This window comes from Diorhabda sublineata, chromosome 2 (genome assembly GCF_026230105.1).
Source record: "Diorhabda sublineata isolate icDioSubl1.1 chromosome 2, icDioSubl1.1, whole genome shotgun sequence".
Taxonomy (NCBI): domain Eukaryota; kingdom Metazoa; phylum Arthropoda; class Insecta; order Coleoptera; family Chrysomelidae; genus Diorhabda; species Diorhabda sublineata.
Genome location: NC_079475.1, coordinates 40,726,884 through 40,737,798, shown reverse-complemented (window position 1 = coordinate 40,737,798; position 10,915 = coordinate 40,726,884). Strand labels below are relative to the sequence as shown.

The following is a 10,915-nucleotide window of genomic DNA, read 5'->3' as shown; positions in this document are numbered from 1 at the left end:
ACGCATTAAAAAGTCTATTGATTGTAATGTAATGTAATAAATTGCGAAATAAATATTTTTTAACGTTGAATAGAAATACATTTCGAATATATTTGTAGTAAAATCGAAAAATTTTAGTATTTGTTGTGTGGAAGGTGTGGCGGTAAAATTTTCGTATTCTATAAGAAGGTAAACAAACAATGAACAACATTCAAAGAAAGAGTCATCGGTACACGGTGTAAAGAGAAAAGAAGAAGCGAGCGTTTCGGTTTTCACATGAATAGCGTCCGCGAATTGAGGCGTCGGTCGCGTCGCATTCGTCCTACTCCGTCGAGTCGTCCAAGTGGTGGGGCCAGTCTCTATATCAGAACTTCAGTGTAGCTTGGGCCACCCGACGACTAACAACCGAAACGAAATTTGTTATCTACCTACAACACGGTTGCCGATTTTAAGTATACGGCGCGTCGCGTGTTTATTAGGTGCAACCGCATTTAAATATTTATATTTATTTATATATAAAAAAAAAGGAAAAAAAATTGAAATAAATAGTGCGTCAGTGCCGATCTCTGCGAGATGTGTGTGTGATATATTATCGAGTTATGTGACATTTAGGGATGCCCGATAGATCGTTATTGACGATTTTAAATTATCGGAAAAATGAAGCATCACCACATCATCCGTATTATCTTATATTCGCATCTCGATATCAGATATCGCCACATTACCACGGATACCGGCTCTTAAATACGTCTTAAAAACAAATCACCGACCCGATTTAGACATGTACCAAAAATGCGTATGTTTTCTATTTCTAGTTATCCTAGCCGTTCTAAGTTGTTCAGCTTTCCACATAGATAACCTCGTCGCCATGGCGGATTTTTCCAAAAAAAATGTCCATTTCCAAAAACCCCATAAAATTCGGCATCACAGGCTATGGAGGACTCAAGCGCGCGATCGATACCCCAAATCTCAAATCGAAACAATCGTATATTATCCCCCACCACCGAAACATACCCCTTCGATTACACCCTCGACCATCGACGGTGAGACTCTCGAACGAATCTCCTCGAATACTTATTCTAGATCGGGCGAGATTTCCATTTCCACGACGTTTCCCAATGAAAATCTCGCTCAGATTCCTCCGACTGATTACGTTGTATCAAGAGCGCAGCGCTCCTCGGATCATCGACAGAGGAAGCCCAGATGGACTTTGAAGCAGAACGAAGATATTTTCGCGAAAGCTTTTAAAGCGAAGCTCGTAGTTTTGGCGGACGTCGAATCGAAATCTATCAACGAGGCCAACGGGGCCTGTCAATTTTACGCCAAAGTGATAAAAGATTTCAAAGGTAACGCGCAAAAATATTTCGGTAGTGTAAATAGGTACTTGAGGCATATTGTGACGGCGGCGTGCGATCTAGTCAAAGAGATGAAAATCTCCAGGAAATATGTGTTGTTGTTGAATAAAAAAAACGATAAATTGGTGTTGATCGACACCCCGAAACCTAAGAAAGATCTGAGGGCGTCGACGAGGAAAAAATTTAACAGGGTGTGTAAATCGGGGTTTGGTAAGTCCAATTTCATGAAATATCTATCATTTCTACTACCACCCCAATTATATTTCAACATCATAATACAGGGGGTAATCAATTAATATGATTTTTCACTCATTCAACAACTAATAATCCTACAGAATACTGTGTATCACATCAAAATTACGTTTTTTCATATTTTAAAACATATTTAGAATCAGTTTACTTTCCCCATTATAATAATTAAAAGTTGCGATATATTTTACGGGGTATTTAGAAAGTTGTAACGAATTTTACATAAAAATCGTAAAATTAAATACCCTGTACAATACAAGAGAAATTTTTTTCTTACAAAACATTCGAATAGTAATAAAAATCCTGGAAAATTACTTATTCCATTGAATCTGATACGGGGTGAATCAAAATAATACATTATCTTCTCCGTTTTTTCCATTACACCACCCTGTATTGCATATTTTATCGTTAAGCTGTTTCCAAATATGCCGTAAAATATAGGGTGTTTCATTTAAAAAACGTAACTTTGATATGGCACAGCATTTTGGAATATTAATACTTCAAATTTTCAAATTGATATTTCAACGGAGAAACGATACAATAAATCGCCTTGTATATTAATAATTGACGTGTTTTAAGTAGCGTGTCTGGAATATACAAGGTGTAGCTGAAAATACGAGTATTTTTTTTTTTCGTGACAAAGCTGGACGCGTTTAGAATTGTATATATAAATTCCCACTACGAAACCATTCGTAATCTAGCTGGAAAAGAGGGTAAAAAATACTGTCAACTCCTTTTCTTTACTAATTTATGATGATTTATAAAAATTTTTTCACACGATGCAGTAAACAACTATCAAGAATTCGACTGTGCGTAGAAATTTCATCACCGGCTTTGGAAATATCAATTTAAGTTTTAGTGTTAAATTTTGCACCCTGTATAATATTTTTTTTGATGCAATAAATGATTTTGAAACTAAATAATATATATTTTATAAAATTGTTCGTTCTGTAGTCATTCACATACCTAAAGTTGCGTTTTTAGTGTTCCGTGTAGCTAAAATGACAGTTCTGTATTGCTAAACACTTTCGGAACGTTCTGGAGTCACTCTAATGTTGACAGTTGACAGTTTCAGTTCGATGATTTTGCACAACCTTAAATTTTTAATGTTCTCAAATTATTTGTTGTATGTTTGTTTTGTTTTATCAGGATTTTTGTCAAAAATCGCTCTATTTTCGATAAACAATGGATTGAAAAGTCAAACCTCATGTATTTGTTAATGTCTGTTGATTGTAAATGATTAAAATTTTATCAGATAATGATACATTATATAAAATGTACCAAATAAACATACCGAACAACAACAAAAAGTTTTAAAATCCATATTGGAATTGAATGACTGAAACTTTCTGAAATTCCTAGTGGAAAAACAGAACGACAACTTGATGACATTATTGACGTTGATGTCAAATGTCAAATGGTTGAGCGATTACTGAAGATGAAATCCATGGGTTGGAATTTTGCAGATACTATTTACATATGACGCCCAATACATCTTTTGGAAAACTCGCAATTTGTCTTGTACTTCGACTCAGAATACAATATTAGCAGTCTTCAATATTTTGGTCCTTGTCAGATGGTTGGTATTTCCCTTTAGAAGTAGGCTATGATCATAGCTGCTGCTCTAAATGGGTCAGATGATGTGATGTTGAACAATTTGCTCATTTTGTAAAATCTTAGATGTTGCAGATGGTTTTTCGTTTTGTCTTGATGATACGTCAAGTTTTCTTGTTCCCTCGTGGAAGAATCTTTCGGATTGGACACTAATCCAAGGAGTATTCAACACTTGTGACCAGGAACTTGCCTTTATGCAGAAATTTGCTTCGTAAGCTCCAGAAAACGTGAAAATAACTTTTTATTAACTTGTACTGAAATCTTGATCGTTTTGGTGTACACTAGTGCCATCTAGCGACACAATGTTAATATAAAAACCTCACTTTGATCGACTGGGATTTGTGAATGTGATAAAAACTAATTCGAATGTATAAAAAAATTCGAAAGTAAAGTTTAGAACGAAAAAAAAAGTGTTTTAGTTCCATTTTTGGGCATAAATAACCGAAAAATAATTAAATTAACTTTAAAACAGAGAAAAACTAAAATACATCGATTGTAAAACACTTAAAAACCGATTTAAATAATTTTGAAAAACATTGAATTGAATTGATAAGACATATAAAACGAATGAAAAATAATGGGGAAGTTAAAAGAATAATAAAATGGAAACCCTTTAAAATCAATGATAAAACAACAAATTAAGATACCAAGTATGACGTAGAGATGGCGGTAGTTGTTTGAAAAAATACCGGAATATTTGTGTTTTATTTGTTAGGTTAGGTACTTCTACAAATTGTTTTCGTCGGGATTTCATCAAGTATAAAAATAATTCTAATGATTTGATATTTTTTTTTTTTTCAATTTTTCATATTGTTTCTGTGTTTAAAACAAACAAAATTTTGTAAAATTATGTATATCAAGAAATATGATCTTGTGACCTATTACAAAAGACGAGACTCTTGCCAACAATTTTTGAACTAAAGCAACTGCCAAAACACGAAATTATGATCTGGGCGACAACATTATTGATCTAATCAAATGGAATTTTCGAATATTTCTCTAGAAAATTAGTCGGTAATGTTGAATTAATAACGTTAATTTCCTATACTTTATTCAAATAAATTATAGGAGAAATCTGTATAAAAACAGATAGAAATATGTTCGAGGGGGGCAATTTATATAAATATTTGTTTATGTTAAATTAAATTGTGACAAAAACCAGTGAAAGTTTGAGTTTTAAGATGTATCTTAATACTTTATTATATTTATCTAAGGCCTATCCACTCTCGGGTGAATTGGTCCACTTCCCGGAGCACCTCCTACTCCTATTTTTATTGCTTTCAACTTCTTTTGTTCTATTCTATTCTCTCCTATTGTTGTTTGTGTCGTTATCATCATCATGACCCCCAGAAACGGTCAACCAACTACTACTAGAAGTACTGAATCGCAAATTATCAAATTTTCTGTAACTTTCCAATTAACATTGTTAAAAACATGTCTTAGCTTATTCGATTTTTGAAATTTTAAGGTTATGTCACTTCAAAATAACCCCCTGAATAGTTCCATCGCTTTCTTCTTCCCATTCCAGTTTCAAACAAACTACCAAATTGATTTTTATCGACATACTTTGAGGCTCTAAAATTCTCCAGGGATTCAACTTGGTATAGACGCGAATTACCTCCAATCGTCATATTTTTGGGCCCCTTTATATGTCTATTTACAGATCTTATCATATTTCGTTTCTTGTTCGTAAATTCCTAATTTGTTTTTCTCATTTTCTGTTCCTTCATCTAGTGCTTTGTCATTTCTTGTTATTTGTGCTTTTTTTTCTATTTCGGCACCTCTTTTGTTACTTCGAGAGCTCCGTCAATCCCAAGCACTTCTCGGAGCTCCTCCTCCTCCTCCTATTTTTATGTCTTTTATTCTCTCCGATTATTAGAACTTTGGTTTTTAATCTTTTCATTTTTTATAAAGCCTTCCATGTCTTTTAAATCTCTTAGAACCTTTAAAACGTCTTTCCATTTTCCAAAAAATTTGTTGTTTTGTTTTGATGTTTTGGATGGCATTTTCGAAAATATTAGCGTAATCAAGATGCTTGTAATTTATTCTTAATTTAGAACTAATTTATTGTTTATACAAGTATGTTCGCGTGTCTTAATTATTTTCATTAATTCAATTATTAAATTAATTAACAGTTCTACAAAATCAGTTCAATTACATATGCTTAATTGTGTAATTTTTTTGCGTTGTTTCTTACAGTTTTCTTGTTAGGGCAATTCAGACATTGGAAGTTACATAAATTCCCATTAAGCTGAAAATCCCATCGTTTCCGTGTATGGAAAAAATTTTATTCAAGGTCAAATGTCGAAAAAATGAATTTTTCGCGATTATCAGCAAAACGTAAGTAAAAAAGTAAGTTTTATCATAAAAATACCTCAGGCGAAAATTGTAGATATTATTGTATTAATACTTTTTTTCCTACGAGCCACCGTTTCTGAGATATAATGAGCTATTAAATTAAATTAGTAAATCTGAAACATAACTTTTACAATTTTTTGTATCATTATATCTCAGAAACGGTGACTTATAGAAAAAAAAGTATTAATACGTTTTTAGTAGATAATTTTATGATCTATAATTTTTGTCTGAGGTATTTTTATGATAAAACTTACCGTTTTGATGATAATCGCGAAAAACTAATTTTTTTGACTTTTGACGTCGAGTAGAATTTTATTTTCAATTGTATTAAACAATTTTACTGATTTTCAGCTTAATGGGAATTTAAGTAACTTCGAATGTCTAAATTGACTGGATTATAGTGGCAAATAAAATTTTTATTTAATGTCAAAAATCAAAAAAATGAGTTTTTCGCGATTATAAGCGAAACGGTAAGTTTTATCATAAAAATACCTCAGACAAAAATTATAGATCATAAAATTATCTACAAAAAACTTGTTAATACTTTTTTTTCTACGATCCACCGTTTCTGAAATATAACGATTCAAAAAATTGTAAAAGCCATTAAATACGATAGTAAATCTGAAACATAATTTTCACAACTTTTTGTATCGTTATATCTCAGAAACGGTGGCTCGTAGGAAAAAAAGTATTGATACGTTTTTTGTAGATAATTTTATGATCTACAATTTTCGTCTGAGGTATTTTTATGATAAAACTTACCGTTTTGCTTATAATCGCGAAAAACTCATTTTTTTGACTTTTGACGTCGAGTAGAATTTTATTTTCAATTGTATTAAACAATTTTACTGATTTTCAGCTTAATGGGAATTTAAGTAACTTCGAATGTCTAAATTGACTGGATTATAGTGGCAAATAAAATTTTTATTCAATTTCAAAGATCAAAAAAATGAGTTTTTCGCGATTATAAGCAAAACGGTAAGTTTTATCATAAAAATACCTCAGATAAAAATTGTAGATCATAAAATTATCTACAAAAAACGTATTAATACTTTTTTTTCTACGATCCACCGTTTCTGAAATATAACGATTCAAAAAATTGTAAAAGCCATTAAATACGATAGTAAATCTGAAACATAATTTTCACAACTTTTTGTATCGTTATATCTCAGAAACGGTGGCTCGTAGGAAAAAAAGTATTGATACGTTTTTTGTAGATAATTTTATGATATACAATTTTCGTCTGAGGTATTTTTATGATAAAACTTACCGTTTTGATGATAATCGCGAAAAACTAATTTTTTTGACTTTTGACGTCGAGTAGAATTTTATTTTCAATTGTATTAAACAATTTTACTGATTTTCAGCTTAATGGGAATTTAAGTAACTTCGAATGTCTAAATTGACTGGATTATAGTGGCAAATAAAATTTTTATTTAATGTCAAAAATCAAAAAAATGAGTTTTTCGCGATTATAAGCGAAACGGTAAGTTTTATCATAAAAATACCTCAGACAAAAATTATAGATCATAAAATTATCTACAAAAAACTTGTTAATACTTTTTTTTCTACGATCCACCGTTTCTGAAATATAACGATTCAAAAAATTGTAAAAGCCATTAAATACGATAGTAAATCTGAAACATAATTTTCACAACTTTTTGTATCGTTATATCTCAGAAACGGTGGCTCGTAGGAAAAAAAGTATTGATACGTTTTTTGTAGATAATTTTATGATCTACAATTTTCGTCTGAGGTATTTTTATGATAAAACTTACCGTTTTGCTTATAATCGCGAAAAACTCATTTTTTTGACTTTTGACGTCGAGTAGAATTTTATTTTCAATTGTATTAAACAATTTTACTGATTTTCAGCTTAATGGGAATTTAAGTAACTTCGAATGTCTAAATTGACTGGATTATAGTGGCAAATAAAATTTTTATTCAATTTCAAAGATCAAAAAAATGAGTTTTTCGCGATTATAAGCAAAACGGTAAGTTTTATCATAAAAATACCTCAGATAAAAATTGTAGATCATAAAATTATCTACAAAAAACGTATTAATACTTTTTTTTCTACGATCCACCGTTTCTGAAATATAACGATTCAAAAAATTGTAAAAGCCATTAAATACGATAGTAAATCTGAAACATAATTTTCACAACTTTTTGTATCGTTATATCTCAGAAACGGTGGCTCGTAGGAAAAAAAGTATTGATACGTTTTTTGTAGATAATTTTATGATATACAATTTTCGTCTGAGGTATTTTTATGATAAAACTCACCGTTTTGATGATAATCGCGAAAAACTAATTTTTTTGACTTTTGACGTCGAGTAGAATTTTATTTTCAATTGTATTAAACAATTTTACTGATTTTCAGCTTAATGGGAATTTAAGTAACTTCGAATGTCTAAATTGACTGGATTATAGTGGCAAATAAAATTTTTATTCAATTTCAAAGATCAAAAAAATGAGTTTTTCGCGATTATAAGCAAAACGGTAAGTTTTATCATAAAAATACCTCAGATAAAAATTGTAGATCATAAAATTATCTACAAAAAACGTATTAATACTTTTTTTTCTACGATCCACCGTTTCTGAAATATAACGATTCAAAAAATTGTAAAAGCCATTAAATACGATAGTAAATCTGAAACATAATTTTCACAACTTTTTGTATCGTTATATCTCAGAAACGGTGGCTCGTAGGAAAAAAAGTATTGATACGTTTTTTGTAGATAATTTTATGATATACAATTTTCGTCTGAGGTATTTTTATGATAAAACTCACCGTTTTGATGATAATCGCGAAAAACTAATTTTTTTGACTTTTGACGTCGAGTAGAATTTTATTTTCAATTGTATTAAACAATTTTACTGATTTTCAGCTTAATGGGAATTTAAGTAACTTCGAATGTCTAAATTGACTGGATTATAGTGGCAAATAAAATTTTTATTCAATTTCAAAGATCAAAAAAATGAGTTTTTCGCGATTATAAGCAAAACGGTAAGTTTTATCATAAAAATACCTCAGATAAAAATTGTAGATCATAAAATTATCTACAAAAAACGTATTAATACTTTTTTTTCTACGATCCACCGTTTCTGAAATATAACGATTCAAAAAATTGTAAAAGCCATTAAATACGATAGTAAATCTGAAACATAATTTTCACAACTTTTTGTATCGTTATATCTCAGAAACGGTGGCTCGTAGGAAAAAAAGTATTGATACGTTTTTTGTAGATAATTTTATGATATACAATTTTCGTCTGAGGTATTTTTATGATAAAACTCACCGTTTTGATGATAATCGCGAAAAACTAATTTTTTTGACTTTTGACGTCGAGTAGAATTTTATTTTCAATTGTATTAAACAATTTTACTGATTTTCAGCTTAATGGGAATTTAAGTAACTTCGAATGTCTAAATTGACTGGATTATAGTGGCAAATAAAATTTTTATTTAATGTCAAAAATCAAAAAAATGAGTTTTTCGCGATTATAAGCAAAACGGTAAGTTTTATCATAAAAATACCTCAGACAAAAATTATAGATCATAAAATTATCTACAAAAAACGTATTAACACTTTTTTTCTACGATCCACCGTTTCTGAAATATAACGATTCAAAAAATTGTAAAAGCCATTAAATACGATAGTAAATCTGAAACATAATTTTCACAACTTTTTGTATCGTTATATCTCAGAAACGGTGGCTCGTAGGAAAAAAAGTATTGATACGTTTTTTGTAGATAATTTTATGATATACAATTTTCGTCTGAGGTATTTTTATGATAAAACTTACCGTTTTGATGATAATCGCGAAATACTCATTTTTTTGACTGACCTTGAGTTACAATTTTATTTTCAGTTATATTAAACAATTTTACTGATTTTCAGCTCGATGGGAATTTATGTAGCTTCACTCTTATTGTTTGGTCTAATTTGACCGGACTATTATTCATTGTTGGGACGTTTTACTGATAAATAGAATCTCGGGGTTTAATTTCATCCCGAGAAAAAAATTTGGATGTTGAATGGTTGGATTACGATTATATATAAATTTTTTAGTTTGGAAAAACAGCACTTAAACTCTTGTTTGGATTCTGAATGATTACAATTCTAATAAGTAGAATACTTAAAAATTCGAGTGGGAATATAGTAGAACAGTTATTTTGAACTTTTATAATCAATTTTCGTCTATTTATCATTGCCATTAGTTTGTTTTGCGAGTTTGCAGGTAAAATTATATCCCAGGAATGTTTTTAGTGATAGATAATCCTCATTCTTTACGCATGAGTCACTACAATATTAAGATATTGGGATTTCTGAAAAATTTTCAAAGTTCAAATGAACATATATATATTTAGAAAGTTATATAATTAACTTCGACTTATCTTTCAGTTTATTTACGACATATTTTCGTAGGAAACCTTTGTAAACAATGAAAATAAGTTATTTATTATTAATGACGTTTACTGAATAGTTTTGAAAGTATTTCAAAAATGAAAACTCATTTTTTTCATTAAAATTGCACAAATAAGCAAATAAATTTGTATAAGAAACCGAAATTTAGGACGGGCTTGATCAAACTCACAAAAAAAACTGAAGGAAACATGGAAAACAATAACTTCAAAAAAGTTATTAATTTCGTGCATAAAAAATACCTAGGGCTTCACTAATTACGTGGTTAGTTACATAAATTTACAATTGTTCACTTTTTACATGGTTTATTTAATTATTTGTTTCCGTTTTTAGTAGTACAGTCGATTCGAGTATTTGAAATATCAAATTTTTAAGAAATGCTTTTTCATCATGTCCGTTTTGTACACAGAAGCTTTGTAAGGTATCCAATGAGGATCTTACTTCCTTAACTGACACTTCTGATGCATTATCATCATCTTCATCGTTGATTTTTTCATTTGTATCAATCGCAGATAAAGTTTCGTCATCGATTAGTGAACCTGAGACAACAACGACTTCATACACTCCATTTTTTTTTTAATTTAACAGGTTTTCGCTTTTTCCAGACGAGGAATTCACCTTTAGTAGTTCGATTAGCATTCACGATGAAACAAGTCTGAACTTGTTCTGTTACTTTGAATTACGTACTTAGATGTCTTAGCAGCGGGCACACACGGACTTATAAGTGACTTAATCTTTACAAATCATCATCTTTTTGTAGCCAAGTGTAACAAGTGCTTACATATTACTTAAAATATCTGTTTGTCTTTTCTAAAACACCTTTTTAAACAACAAATTTTCGTTAAAATTTGTCGATACAAATCGTTATAACCAAAATGTATGAAACAAAGCCCTGTAGCATTCATTTCGCTAATTAAATATATATTTTGTG

At 30.0% G+C, this 10,915-nt stretch overlaps 1 protein-coding gene across 3 annotated transcripts in view; it reads left to right on the top strand.

The window, feature by feature from the left end:
• The first annotated feature begins 353 nt into the window (after window positions 1-353).
• Window positions 354-10,915, top strand: part of LOC130453405 (uncharacterized) — a 92,984-nt gene continuing 82,422 nt past the window's right edge. For all 3 annotated transcript variants that reach the window (XM_056793125.1, XM_056793128.1, XM_056793126.1), the window contains exon 1: window positions 354-1,544. In XM_056793125.1, the coding sequence (XP_056649103.1) occupies window positions 761-1,544 (784 nt within the window). In that variant the 5' untranslated portion in view covers window positions 354-760. The remainder of the gene's footprint in view (window positions 1,545-10,915) is intronic.